Source organism: Pangasianodon hypophthalmus, chromosome 15 (assembly GCF_027358585.1).
Source record: "Pangasianodon hypophthalmus isolate fPanHyp1 chromosome 15, fPanHyp1.pri, whole genome shotgun sequence".
NCBI classification, from domain to species: Eukaryota; Metazoa; Chordata; class Actinopteri; order Siluriformes; family Pangasiidae; genus Pangasianodon; species Pangasianodon hypophthalmus.
Window position 1 is genome coordinate 23,514,837 of NC_069724.1, and position 14,591 is coordinate 23,529,427.

At 39.4% G+C, this 14,591-nt stretch overlaps 1 protein-coding gene across 1 annotated transcript; it reads left to right on the forward strand.

Annotated features, from left to right (window-relative positions):
* Window positions 1-95: 95 nt before the first annotated feature.
* gsdf (gonadal somatic cell derived factor) lies at window positions 96-6,972 on the forward strand. Its single transcript, XM_026928889.3, has 6 exons — window positions 96-370; window positions 1,485-1,651; window positions 1,990-2,076; window positions 2,191-2,327; window positions 3,270-5,488; window positions 5,895-6,972. Exons 1-5 carry the CDS (start codon window positions 246-248, stop codon window positions 3,411-3,413), a joined length of 660 nt encoding a protein of 219 aa, XP_026784690.1. The 5' UTR covers window positions 96-245; the 3' UTR covers window positions 3,414-5,488; window positions 5,895-6,972.
* The last annotated feature ends 7,619 nt before the right edge of the window (window positions 6,973-14,591 follow it).

Consider the following 14,591-nt stretch of genomic DNA (forward strand, 5'->3'; position numbering starts at 1 on the left):
TCCCTCTTGCCATCTCCCAATTGTGAGAAATGAAAACAATGTAGAGTATTCCAAGGCCAGACCTGGTCTATGTGTAGATAAAGTGCAGGTTTCCCAGGCTATTAGGAACAACAGCTATTTCCTTCTCTCCAGCGCGCTCCTACTGGACATAGTAGCCCAAGAGAAGAGCATCTCCTTTCTCAGTGTAGGACCAAGACAAAGCAAAGTCACATTTTTCCAAACCGGAGGCTCCTTGATAAGCAGACATGTCCCTGGCGCTTATTGTGTCACTTGTGCTGGTTGCTTGTCATCCAGGAAAAGCGTCCGTTCTCCGTCATTCACCAGAAGAACCAGCGGATGCTCAATCTGCGCCAATTATCAGGACAAATAGGTGAGCATCACACCTCTTTACTTACAAATGTTCTACAAATTTTCTCTTACAATGGCAACTATTCTAGACGATCAGTGTTGCAATGCTGTCGAGATGAACTGTTTGGCTGACAAGGGTGAAATTAGGTTTTGGTAATCCTTATATTCATTCTTGTGGTTCATACAATTCCAATTACGTTGGAATAGAAATGCTAACGATGAAGTCTGGCATACGTAATTGTTGTCCGTGTGCTTCTTAATTCAGATATATTCATAACTTACATATGTGAAGACATAAATTTACCCATTAAGGTTGTACGATCTAATGACAAATTCAAAGACCCTTTGCATCTTCCATTATGTAATGCTTAGATCTTTGTATCTTCGCCATTTTAGAGTTGTATTTATCTTTAACTCGTTAAATCGTTTACACACTCATGGAGAAACAGATTTACAGTTTTAATATGGGTTCAGGCCACAAGGCTGGAGTCAAGGCCAGGCTTTTTTGACTGCCATTCAGTTCTTTAATGGCTTGCGAGCCAGTGATTTGTATGAGGTGCTTTAAAGGGAGAACCTGTTCTGACTCATAATTGGAATCCTATTACATGCTGTTCTTTCGGGGAATGAACACTATCAATCTGCTTGCAGAGACAAGTTTCACACCCCACCTCCAGGTCTGGCATGACATACCAGCCTGCCTTCACTCACACCTTTATTAATTCACACAAGGCTCAGAACATGAACTAAATACATCGATAATGAATTACTCAGTTTTTTTTGTTGTTGTCACTCCAGTGAAAAGTTTTTGGAAGGCTGTGTTTTCACCTCTGCAAAGTGCTTCACAGGTCATAATGCTTGGTTTAGATTCTTTTGCAAATGATATCTTTAATTATTTGAGTTTTTGTCTTCTCTGGCATTGGATGTGTGAAAAGCATGCATGTGATGAGTTACAAAATAAATACTATGCTTCTTTGTACTACTTACTGTTTCATGGTCAGTATGTTGTGGAAATAATGAAATATCATCCCCCAAGCCCAATTCCACTGGAAGACAGTATTAAATATTAAAATCCATCCTTGCATTTCCTAAACCAGCTATACAATAATACGCTAAGTATGATGGCTCTCTGTTCTCAGATGCCTGGGAGATCCACTGCAGAGCGTCCGCAAGGTCATACTGGATTCTCTGAATCTACAGACCGAGCCTCACGTGTCCGTTCCTGGAATGGCTCAGATTCGAGAGCAGTGGAGAAACGTATTCAGAGGCACCAGCGACTCAAGCCCCGTAGAGCAACACGCAGAGGGTAAACTAATCCCCCGGATCTGCTCTCCCAGTTCTTCCTAATGGACTGGATCTGAGCTTTTGGTTTAGCTAGCATCTATGATCACCTCCTATTTACTTGTAGATATTATAGCTATAAATAAAATTCCATACATCACTGACTCTGTTCCAGGAGTTTTTCTACAGATTTCATTCCCAGTCCTATAAACCCAACACACCTGCTCCAGATGGGACAGATCTGTTGAATTATAGCTGGTACTGAATCTTGAATTTAGGCAGATCTCAAGGAACATGGCATGTGACTTTGTGCATATTTTATTTGGCATGACCATTTCATTCTGTGCTTTGCTTTTCTTGTAGACACCACACCACCATCATCATCATCCAGTTCTGGGAATTCAACACACCTCCAATGTTGCAAGTTTGCCTCCCAGGTTTTCATAAAAGGTTTGTTAATGCTGTGGCATTTCTAAATCCTCTTTATCAGAAGACACATCATTTAGGAATCTTGTAATGCCAGAGTATGTTGTGATTTGGGGCTTACTCTTTTATCCATATTAGATCTGGGCTGGGATAAGTGGATCATTTACCCGGAGAGCTTCACCTTCGTCCAGTGCAGTGTGTGTGACCCACAGCAGAATCAGCGCACGTTTAATTGCAGAGATGATGACCCCTCGACTCTGGATCCTAACTCACAGGTCAGTTCTGCAAATCAACAGAAAAGGCACACATATGTGACCCAATTTGTCATGGACATGCAACAATGTTTAGACACGCAATTAGGCTACTTTTAACTTCTTTAGATCAGTGTTTCCCAAACCAGATTCAGGGTCTTCGATGGACCACGTTTTTAAACTCCACATTCTCCCAGCACTTCCGAGCTATTAAGCATACAAAGTACATGGTGTTGGGAGCTGGGCAAGTGAAGAATTAAGTCTGAGGTCCCCAAAGTCTGCTTTGAACTTTTTGTTTGTCACAGAATATCCCTAGCACATGAACTGAATGCTGAAGCAACAGGTGTCTTACAGATAGATATGAATTTTTCTTTGCAAGGTCACTATTTCTATGCATGGTGGAAAAAAATGGCACAGATGACATTAAAAAGAAAAGCAGGTCTGAGTAAAGATGGTTAGTTAAAGGGTATAGGTGACCTTGTGATATTTACATGGGAACTAGGTGACACTGCAGGTTGTAAACAAACCATAGCGGAGCTTGCCAGTTTCGGAAGGCAATCCATCCGAGTGAATCTGTCTGGCTGTATGCACTGCAAAAAATATCTTAGCAAGTTAAAGCAATGCATAAAGCCAAATTTATCGAATAGTTCTTGTAAATTCATATTAAACAAGTAAGATATTTAAGCTGGAAATGAGCAAAATGACCTGCTAAATAAAAGAGAATAATATCAAGCTTGAAATTAGTAAAAATCAATCTACAAATTGGTTTTATTACCTTACATTTGTATTATAATAATCTTATAATAAGAAATCTTACACAAATATGCCTATATTTAACATATTTTCACTTGCCAAGGACAGCACCCTTTGCAGTGAACACTTGATGTACCATTTTTAAAGCACTTCATCAAAACTGAAGAATTCCTTTTTTCTGCATGGTGATGTTCTTGTACTGTTCTCTTGCAGAAGCCGTGCTGTGAGGTCACCTCACTTGACACCGTGCCCTTCCTGTACCTGGACGAAACAAGCGCCCTTGTTATCAGCTCCGTCCCCCTGACCCGCGAGTGTGGCTGCAGCCATGGTGATGACAGCCAGGCCCTTCAACCGTGATAAACAACACCTCGAGTACAAATGCCTCCCCCTACCTCTTTACGTCACACAGGTCTGTCACCGTCATCATCACGTACCGATCGGGACAGCTTCCATGTGGGTTTATAAAAGCAACCACCTTTGCATCTTTACTCACTGCTTGATGCTGCTGGGAGGTCTACCATAATGCACACTGTAAATATTGTTGATTTTGCAGGTGTTAAGAGCACACTGAGGACTGGCCACACTGAATTCCACAAGACCAAAACTGAGCAGCTCTTAATTATTACCTTCATTTTTAATAGACAAAATGTCTGATGTTCAGTGGAGATTCGCAGTGGTCTTTCACTGAACATTCATGCACTTTGAGTCAAGGTTAAGTTGAAATAATAAATCTCACTGAAAGTTTTATTGACATGACTATTTTATAGCTTCATAGCTGGAGTCTGGAAAGGGATTAGATAATAGCTACTGGGTGTTCCTCACAAAAATGTGGGCACTGCAGCAAGCCTAACCATGCCAGACGTTTCCCAGTCCAGGCCTCCTGGGTTATTTAAACAGCATAAACATGTTAACATCGAGGAGCTGACTTTCAGCAAGAAGAAGTAGCCCTTATTCCTAAACTATAAGTGCATATTTTGTATTCATGGCTTTTCGCCGTCATTTCAAGGCTGGCATTCAGGCGCAGCTGTGCCCCAGTGTTATTGAGCTATTTTGTTCTTCTTAGAAAAGGAGCACAGTTAGGACATTTTGATTACTTAGTATATTTGTGAGGATGTAGTAGGTCCATTTTGTGCCATACATGAGATTAAAGCTGTTTAAACTATTGAACATTATTTTGTTCTTCAGTGTGTCCAATATCTGAAATCCTATTTATGAGACGTATTATCTATTGTCCCAGTCCACTAATTTCACCCTTTTTGTAATTATATTGTCTACTGACAGAACACTTTCTGCACTTATTTACACTGTCTTGCTGTGTATTTCCTGAATGGTTACACCTATCATGCTTTTTTTTGTCCTTAGACATTTAATGCACATGTAAGTGCAGGACATGCAAGGTTTTTTTAATCACCAAACCAATATCTAGACCAGTATTATTTTACATTAGATGTGTGTATCATGTATTTCATTAAATAAAAGCTTCATAAAAAAAAAAGTAATTTTTTTCAGTGTTATTGATGCATTCATTCAGAAGCATACGCATAGAAATACAACTTTGCCTTACCTTTGTTTTGCTAAATCATCCAGTGACAGGAAGGGTACCTATTAACAAGCGAATAGAAAATACTACTATATGATTGGTTGGATACAGAAATGTTCTCTATGTTCTCAAATAGAGTTTTTCTTAGTGCCCAAAGTTTGTGTCCCGTGTTCATTGGCCTTTGAAACTTCAGTCACACTTTTTTTTCCCTGAAGGGTGAGTTCAGTTCAGAGGTTTATTTAAATAACTTTGGTCATCCTCTCTAGTCTGTTGACTGAAATACTGCAGACTATTTTGTTTCAATATCTTTGGCTTTCCAGGCAGCTTTTTTTCCTGGCACATCTCTGTAAAACACGCCTCACATTTATATCATTCAGAATTGCAGCTCATTGGGCACTCAAGATCTCTGCCACTGCTGCTTTCTCTCTCTCTCTCTCTCTCTCTCTCTCTCTCTCTCTCTCGTCTTTCTTTATTTTCTCCCCTCCATCTTGCAGGACGTTTGGTATAAAACAAAAACAAAATGGTCTCAGCAGCGTTCAGCCATCCAAGCTGAGTGAGTTAAACAGGTGGGGAAGGAAAAAAAGAGGTAAAATCGACACACAAGCAGGAAGCCAAGACCAGCAGGAGAAGTGAGAAGTGGTGTATCTCTGGAACGAAATGGCGTATGTCAGCTCTTTCTGGCTGCAGTGGGGAATGGTGTGTTCTGTGTTTGCGTTGGTGTTTGCTCAAGACAGCTTGTGGGACTGCAGTGACAGGGATGACATTCTCAGGGACGTGCCTGCCGAGGTGAACACACCGTCTGATTGCACTCTCGACTGCACAGCGCGGACTTACAGGGCTGTTTTGGAGCTGCAGAACAGACTTACTATTCGCTTCACAGACTCACATGCGGGTGAGTTACATTCAAATGCTTGCTTCTGCATGAACTTGAGAATCATCCACGCACTGCAGTTTCAATTACTTATTACTCTTTAAGTGCTTTAGCTGTTAGAGATTTGTCTGTTTACTTCACCAGACTCACCCAACAAATATTTTCCATAAATATCCAAAAATAAAGTTAGGATTAAAGGAAAAGCTTTGTTCGGGTTCTTTGTGATTTCAGTCCACTAAATATATTACAGTGTATCTGTTAGTTTATTTGAAGATGAGACAGTTCTGTATGCTTTACTCTTATACTGTTTAAGGCTTAGAAATCTATAGGTAATAACTGAAGTACTTTTTTATGATGAATTAAGCAAAGAAGTTATTGTATCAAATCAAGTGTTTTTTTGGGGCTTTTTTTTAAATTCTTTTTATAGGTGATCTGGAGGAGTATTGCTGGTCCACCCGGATAAAATGCAGCCCTGGCCAACGTCTGCAGAGCGCGTTTATCCTCCTACCTGTGGACTTATCTGTAGTGGATAGAGAAACCCTCAGACTTCAGATCAACTCAGAGACTAATGGAGCAACTCTGCACCAACACACCGAGTACTCTCTTTTCCCATCTGAGTGTGGCCTTCGCTTCGATGTCACGGAGCACATAGCTGCAAAAGAGCGCCAGGCAAACCTCTGTGTAAAAATAATAGCTCAGGAGCAAAGCACCCTGGGAAGAGGGCTAATGTGTCCGCCGTTCCTGGTCACGACCTGGGAGAAATGGAATCAAGGATAAACGTGACGAATCCATTTTCGCTGTCATATCTGCCATCAGTTATTGCTATATGTAACATAAGATCTGATGCACAGCCATCAGCAATCACGATCTATTAGCTAAGAGAGCACCATGAGCACTTGCTTTGTACATATACATTTAATTAACTGTTATATTGCCTAATATCAGAAGGCATTATGTTATGTATGTCCAGCATAAACTCTACAACTTCAAGTGGATTATATTTTATGGAGATACATTGCATTAATACATGAAATGAAATTCAGAATGTGTAGCAAAGCTACATTCATACGTATCTACATATCAGTGCTACATATCTTTACTTTTCTACGGAATACCTGCCACGTCCAAAGGCCAAGAAAATCTCAAACCTTTATGGATTAGGAGACAACGATCGAGGAAAATAAATGAACTGACTGCAAGACCTCTTATTTGCATTGTGTGTGTGTGTGTTTTTTTACAGCAGTGTATTTTTTTAATGTGAGAAGTAATGCATATTGTTCTGAAAGATATTCTTCTGTTCATGCATTCTTATTCCCAGTTAGTTTGCTGTTCTTAATTGAGTTGGTTTATTGTGGAAAAATTAAGGTTTAAGGAAAAGGTTATTTCTGTTTTATTTTTAACATGCAGTTATGTGAAGATATTTTCTTATTACTTATTGTGTCTATAATCTGTAATGTACTCTTTTTCTGGCAGTCCAAATCACAATAAATAAGTCTGTACCATTAGGAGAGTGGTTTGTTAAGTCTTGCTTTAAAAAAAGAACTCAATTTAAGAAATCTGGAGGAGAATAAATATATGAATGAAATAGCTTAAAGGGCTTTGAGTGGAGATTGCAAGCAACATTTTATTTTCGTTTGTAACACAGACTTATCTATATGAGGCTTTATTTGTCATTTATAAAGTAGAAATTTGCTATCTTATGCTGGTGTTGTGAAAATTAAACCGTAAAAATGGACTTCTCATGTCGTAAAATAATGTGTTCGCCTCAGTGGCTCAAAAGCGTAGCATTTATGGATATATTAAGAAATATCTAGAAACAGTTGATGCAATGTGCAACAGTAAAACAGACTTTGTTGGCTTCCACAAAACAGTTTTATCATTTTGCATCACTTTAAATAATCGATCCAGCTGTCTTTGTATTGGGTGTTATAGCTTTTAAGCCAGGGCTTTTCAGTCATGAATACAAATGGTCAGTGCGGATGCAGAATGTCATTCCGGCCAAATGGGGCCCCATCTAACAGTCGACTGACCAGGTGGAATCAGGTGTGGCTCCTGATTGGTTATAGGGCTGTGACAAATATTTATATACATTACATAATTTGATAATTTATTCAAAATGTATTTGAAAATATATTTAACCCATTCTAATAATCGACACTTACTTTTAACCCTTTAACCCCTGCAGACTCTCTCACTGCCAGACAGACTGTTCTACCTTCCTAACAATCTCCAAAACTGCAGGAAGGTGAGTTGACTATAGCATTAATATAGACACTAATAAAAGAAAGTAAAATAAAACTGCTAATATTACTATACCTGTCCCCATAAATGAATTACAGTGCTATTTCTGAGCTCTTTTAGACATCTGATTAAAGACATTAACACACAGATACCACACATACATCAGCACAATGTCTTTATATCTCAAAGGCATCACAACAACTTTCTTGCTAACTGAGTAGACAACTGAGTTGGGGTTTTTTTTTTTTTATTTATGTATTTTTTTATTTATTTTTTGTGGCTATTTTCAGTCATTCTTAACTACAACATGAGAGTAAGTGTTTAAACAGCGCCCCCTCCTGGTGGTGATCTACTTAATCTCCACACTCTTGCCATGTAACAAGCAGGTTCATCTCAGGTTACTGGACAGGTAAGGGACAGGTAAGATGAATTTATAACTGATTAGACTTGGTAGGTGTTGGGAGTATGAAACATTACAAGTGATTTACAAATGAGTGAAAAGAGCTGGGAGCTAATGGAGTGATACAAGTGGCAAAAAAAAAAAAAGAAGGATAGAAATGCAAGATAACTGTAGCGTCACTGAGACATCCACAGGTTTGGAGTAATTACACACTACTCCAAAAGTACAAAATGATTACAGTAGATTCCAAGAGAAGAGCCTGTGGGTGTGCATCTGTTTGGACAGGTAGAATGTTTTATAATTTTATATTTTTAATTCAAACCTCTTCTAACTCATATTGTGCTGCTTTGGCATAACTTAGTTATAAACTAGTTAGTTTAGTTAGTTTATTAGAAGGGATGGTAAATGAGAGTGCCTTCCACTCTGCTTCTTGTTGACATGAAACAAATTAAGGGAGAATCTGGCTATATATATATTTATATATTTATTTATATATATATTTTTTTATTATTGTTCAGTGACAAAGGTTAATTAATTAATCATAGTGCCTGTTTCATTTTGCTGCTCTCTCTGTGAATTAGAAATAAACATGACAGTGGTGCCCCCTATTGGCCATGTCTGCATTTACAGCTGGCTCTGTGTGTGTGTGTGTGTGTGTGTGTGTGTGTGTGTGTGTGTGTGTGTGTGTGTGTATGAGCAGCCTTTCTGTTTTAACCACAGGAGGGTGCAACAGAACCAAAACCAAAACTTGGTGTGGTCTCAGTTGGAGAAGAATGTTGGAGGAAATCTTAGTCTAATTTGACTGTCTGCCTTATTTTTTGCACTTTATTATGAGAGTGATAGAATTGCAACCTCATTCTGTCCCTCAACTAGTCCCACTGTTGTCATAATGAACCATTTTCAGATACTTCACACTCATATATACAGTACGTGCAGTTAGATCTACTCAGTTATTATGCTTTCTCTCACAGCAGGTCTTCTTGTTCATTCTAACTGTCTCTCATCTCTCCCCTGTGTAGTGTGAATTAAGACACCAAATGACTGCAGCAGCTTTCATTTTGCTGCCCACAGGAACTGCACTCATTATGCTTCAGTTTCCACTGAGTACCTGAGAAACTGAACTTCTGCTATTTTTGGCTCTAATCAGTTAAATGAAACACAAAATACTTTCAATATCAAAAATCCTTCACAGCATGTTAGCAGTCATCATGTTAACTTGATCTTATCTCATTTTTCTTTTGATTTTATGATCAGTTGGAGGTTTTGTATCTTTTTGACATAATCTTATGTTACGTATGATTTGTTCAAGATCCGTTGTATTGTATTACGTGTATGTCGTCGATTTTGCACTCGTGTCATTTGTTTTAATTTTTAATTTATATATGCTGTAATTAGTCTTAGAGGATTCTGTTTATCATCACTTCTTTGTCTAATGTTAAGGAGTTATTTCTAAATACTACCTTTTTATGAACATGCAGGGCCTTCTTTATTAAAACACTAGTCTAGGACTACCCATAAAACACACTTCTGTAGGTGGCGATGACCCTTTTGAGAATATGCTTCCAGCATAGACAATCACATTCATGACTCCTGAAATAATTAAATACTTTTTCTCCAAAAGGTGATGGGGGAAAAGGGAAAAACAGAAGGAATGGGGTTTACACGGTTTCTCTAAACTGGAAAGCAAGCCATTTCTACCAGACTTACAGGACCTACTGAAATCTTACTGCATCCACATTTCAAACAATAAAGATATAATGAACTCCAATTCTGATGGTGAAAAAAATGAAGGAATGTTATTTACACAACTACTGAAAGACAACGTGTTTCTAGCAACACATACCAAAATACGAGTGCATGCTCTCTTAATTTTACTCATTTACTCATACATGGGAAGGAATTTTACTTTAGTAATTTAATTTTAAATTAGTATTACTATTTAATATATGTAGGCTAGGCCATTCCATTTAATCATTGTACGGTATGGGGCATGTCCAAGACAAGTCATAAAACCATTTCGTTACCGAAATATAAGTGTCAGATAAAAACCCCAAATCACATAATCCATCATCAGGTAATCGTCATCATCAACCTTAATACCAGTAATAACAAGTTTCACACAATTTTGTCAATTCTTCCTGTTAGAAACAGCTTTTAGAGGAAATTGTACATGCATTCGTATTGAGGGCAGGAAGGTTTTAGCACCACATGTGCCTTCCTGGCTTAAATTTAGAACTCATCCATGATAAGAGAAGGCAGAATAATGCTCAGATAAATGGGCCATTTGTTCCTGAAGAAATACTTCTGATTCAAAACAGAACTCACTGACATTCTCTCCAGGGCTTCCAGGAAATTAACTTATTGAGCAGGAAAATAGGAGAGGAAGAAGAAGGATGTAAGGAACTACAGCAAAAGAGAAATGAAGTACAGGTGGAGATGGCAGAATGAAAAAGGGAATAAAATAGAAAGAAGCTGGAGCGTAATGAGGAAGTGGTAGAAGGAAAGAAGAAGAAGAAGAAGAAGAAAGGTAAAGAAAAAAGAAAGATGTAGGAAATGTATGACAGTGCTTTCCAGCCTTGCAGCTGCACCTATAATTGAGGAATATAGCATGGCCTATTTAGACTCGGAGTTCCTGATCTCACTTGATACAAAGGAGACGTCCTTTCAGAGGCAGGATTTAATTTAATCTTTCACCGAACCGTCTGTCAGATGTTCCCAAACACACCAGAAAGCTCTCCTGGGTTTACCAAGTAAATCTGGCCAGGGCCCTGTGCAACGAATCCAAATCACCACCAAGTGGAGATCAGTTTACAGTTCTGCCCCTGACTTCACCCAAGTGTCCAAAATATATGGCCTCAAGGTTGATGATACAATCACAAAATTGACCTTTGACCCAAGGTGCTCTGGTCCCAAGTACACTTACTGTATGAGCAATGCTGTATGCGATTTTTTGGCTTGGACAGAAGTCTGACAACATCAGGTCCAGATCCCGGAGGACATTCCTCCCCCAGGAGCATTATGCACTCAGTAGGAGGTACCTTCTTGAGCACCCGCTCCACCGTCTCCAAGAAGGCTGAATAGCTGTTTGGTGCATGAACACAAACAGTCAGAGGTTTCCTTCCTGAAAGCTGAAATCTCATGGAAGCAATTCTCTGTAGTTGGAAAAACTCCAACTGTAAGGCTCTGAGCTTGGGATTGGTGAGTATCCCCATATCCTCCTGAAGCATATTTCCTGTGGATCAAGAAGTGTGTTACCAGAACCCTTACTATGTGTGCATGTAAGGCCAACTATATCTATTCCATCTAACACACTAGACTCTTCCCACCAGCAAAGTGACATTCCACATTCCCAAAGTCTGCTTGCAAGGGCCTAGGTCCAGCTAAGTCTGCCCACTGCATGCCTACAGCTAAAAGCACTCAACCTAGCAGGATCTGTGTTACTGTGGTTTTGGTGTTAGCTTGAACCATTAATAGGCTATGAAGATGTACCCAGTATTTTGCATGAAGCCCAATCTTCACACTTCATTCACCCCAACACCAGTGCCTCTGTGCTGGGGAGAGCTAATCTGTGTTGATCTGTTGCTGTGGGTCACACACACTCTCACACACACTCAAGCTGCCTGTGTATCCTAGGGCTGGCTCCAGGCCTGGAAGAGTCGGGATTTGAGACTCTAAGCTGCATGGGGGATGTGAAGAATGATGAGGCTTAAGGGATCTGAAAGGAGCGCACACACACACACAAGGAACAGTGTAGTCAACAATAAAAAATTTCGGTTTTCCCCTTGACCCAAAAGTAACCAATCAGCCCGAAGTTTTGCCCTGGAGTAAGGGAACTTAAATCATAATATGGTCACTTCAAAACACACTTACTGATCAAAGAGCTGTGCTTTTACTGGTGCTTTAGCTGAGAAAACTGAAAGTTGTCTCCTGTTTTGCTGTAACAGGGGGTTGAAATTAAAATAAGTGTCGCGTGGGACAGATCTTACTTATTTATATGCGTATAGCTAAAACAGAGATACTACGGGTGTCAAACACGGGTCCTAGATTACCCCAGTGCTGCAGAGTTTAGTGTTTGTCTTGCTTTAACAAGCAATTAAACTCATGAATTGGCAGTTAATTAGCTGCTGTTTGTTAAATCAGAGAAAATAAACACTGCATTAGTGTATCTCTTTAGGCTAGGTGTCTAACACCTCATGCTTAGTGGGTGTGGAGCTGTTGGGAATAAACAAAAAACACAAATAATTTCGCGAGGGCCCCAGTGTGTATCTGGGCCATGGTGGAATGTCAAGCGTGAGGCACATGTTGACTTGGAGTGAGTGTACCTGTTCCCTCTTACGTGCCAGCCGTCCATGGACTTTGCCTTCCTAAGAGCTGTGCTCTTATCTGTCCCAGACCTTTGTCAACACAGCACAATTGAATTGTAGGTAAGGATAATGTGAAATACAGCTGGTTTTCAAAATGATGCTTGCTCTGCCATGGTTTCATCGTTGTTCCATGACGATTTTGGAAACATTATGTGTGCCTAGTGTATGTCGCTAGTCGTTAATGGTTTGGCACTTGAAACTGGTAAATAAAATCAGGCAATACTCAAATACTCGACTATAACCCAAACATTATCACTTACCTTTGGAACCTGACATTTATCTCTATTCCTTTATTTCTATTCTTCAGTCAGATTTTGTTTTTAAGTGTCTAGCTGAAAACAGGCCACAGCTCTGTAGCTCTTTTATCAGCATGTGAAAGACATATTCTGGGAGACGTATGTCCCTGAGTGCAGCTGATATTACAGACTGACATAGTGCAAAGAATGCTCCTGGAGTCCTCGGGTGCTCACACAGCTCTTTTCAACCATTAATTTAATTAATTTCCCTAGGATGACCAATTAATTTCCCTAGGATGACCTTTTCATATATCGATGGTCCATAGTGTTGTTTAACCTGCAGCTACTTAAGAACGCTAATAAATGTTATATGTTCATTTTATTAATGTGCAAAATATGTCTTTTAATTAAGTTATGCAGCTGCTTCATCTGTTAGCTGGAAACAGTACAAATGTCTCAAGAAAGTTACTGGCTGCTAACGAGTCCGGATTGTTTGTCAGCAGCTTCTTTTGACTAGCACTTAGCATAAGAGGTGACATCAATCATGGACTTTACAAGCTACATGAGGAAAGAAGCTTAACTAGCTACTAGTTAAGCTTCTTTCCTCATGTAGCTTGTAAAGTAGCCACCTAGCCTTATCTAACTGCATTTGGACATGTGAGAGTGTGTTGTGGGTTTTTAGGTGAAATAAGGGAAGATTACTTGGAGCAGCAGCTTGAGTTGCAGCCTCACAGTCCAGCGTCCACGATTCGATCCTGAGCTTGGGATACTGTCTGCATGGAGTTTTGGACGTTCTCCCCATGTCTGCATGGGTTTCCTCCGGGTTCCCCGTTTATCCCCCACCAAAAAACATGCCAGTAGGTGAATTGGCTACTCTAAACTGCCCTTAGGTGTGAACGAGTGTGCGAATGTGTGTATATTCCTCCTGCGTATATATTCCTCCACTATACCCAGGGTCTCTAGGACGGGTTCCAGATCCACCATGACTCTAATCTCTCAAGCCAAAGTCTGGTACATTTCATCAGCCTTTTTTAAAGGTGGCCAAGAACCGGCTCCTTTAACAGGAAGAGCCAGTTAGACTGACCAACCACAAACGTCCAAATAGCCAATCAGATTGAGACGTTCGACATCCTGAGGGTTGTGGCCAGAAAAGCGTACAGAAGATATCCCATGGGTGGAGAATCTGAGGCAAAGACTACTGTTGTCCTGACCTGGATTAAATGCTTACTCAGTAGCTTCACTATTACTTTCAAATATGAGGGGGCTAAAATAAAATTCTACTTGTACCAGTTGTAAAATAAATAAATAAAATAAATAAAAATAAATAAAAAAAATTGCATTCACTTTCAGTAAAATACACAAAGGTTCTTCTTGCCTATGTTCTATTCTCATTCTAATATTTTTTGTCCTACATCAATATAACCATAGGCTGAAATCTGATTATATTGTAAGGATTCTATTTGCACTAATATTAAACCATGCACTTATAAGCTAGCATGTTAGCCACTCATCTGACTAGAGAGCATTTGTGTTTCCAGCTCTACAGAACCATGTCCAGGAGCAAACCATAATAGGCAAAGCCCCAACATCCCCCCCAACCCCCCCTATGTAGTATCCATGTTGCTTTTATCCCAAAATAAATTATGGACTGCCATAAATAATGCAAGCCTGTGCTTAAATGCACCTAATTGCATTTAAGAGCTGTTATTGTCATATAATTGCAATGATAAGTCATTTTCATCCCACGTCTGTATACCACAGGCATGTAAATATTTACTCTGAACAAAACAATGCATCATCATTATTAGGATTATCATTATTATATAGTCCCAAATACTCAGTGTAAGAAGTGAACATGAGGTATTTTTGTTGAGAAACGTGAA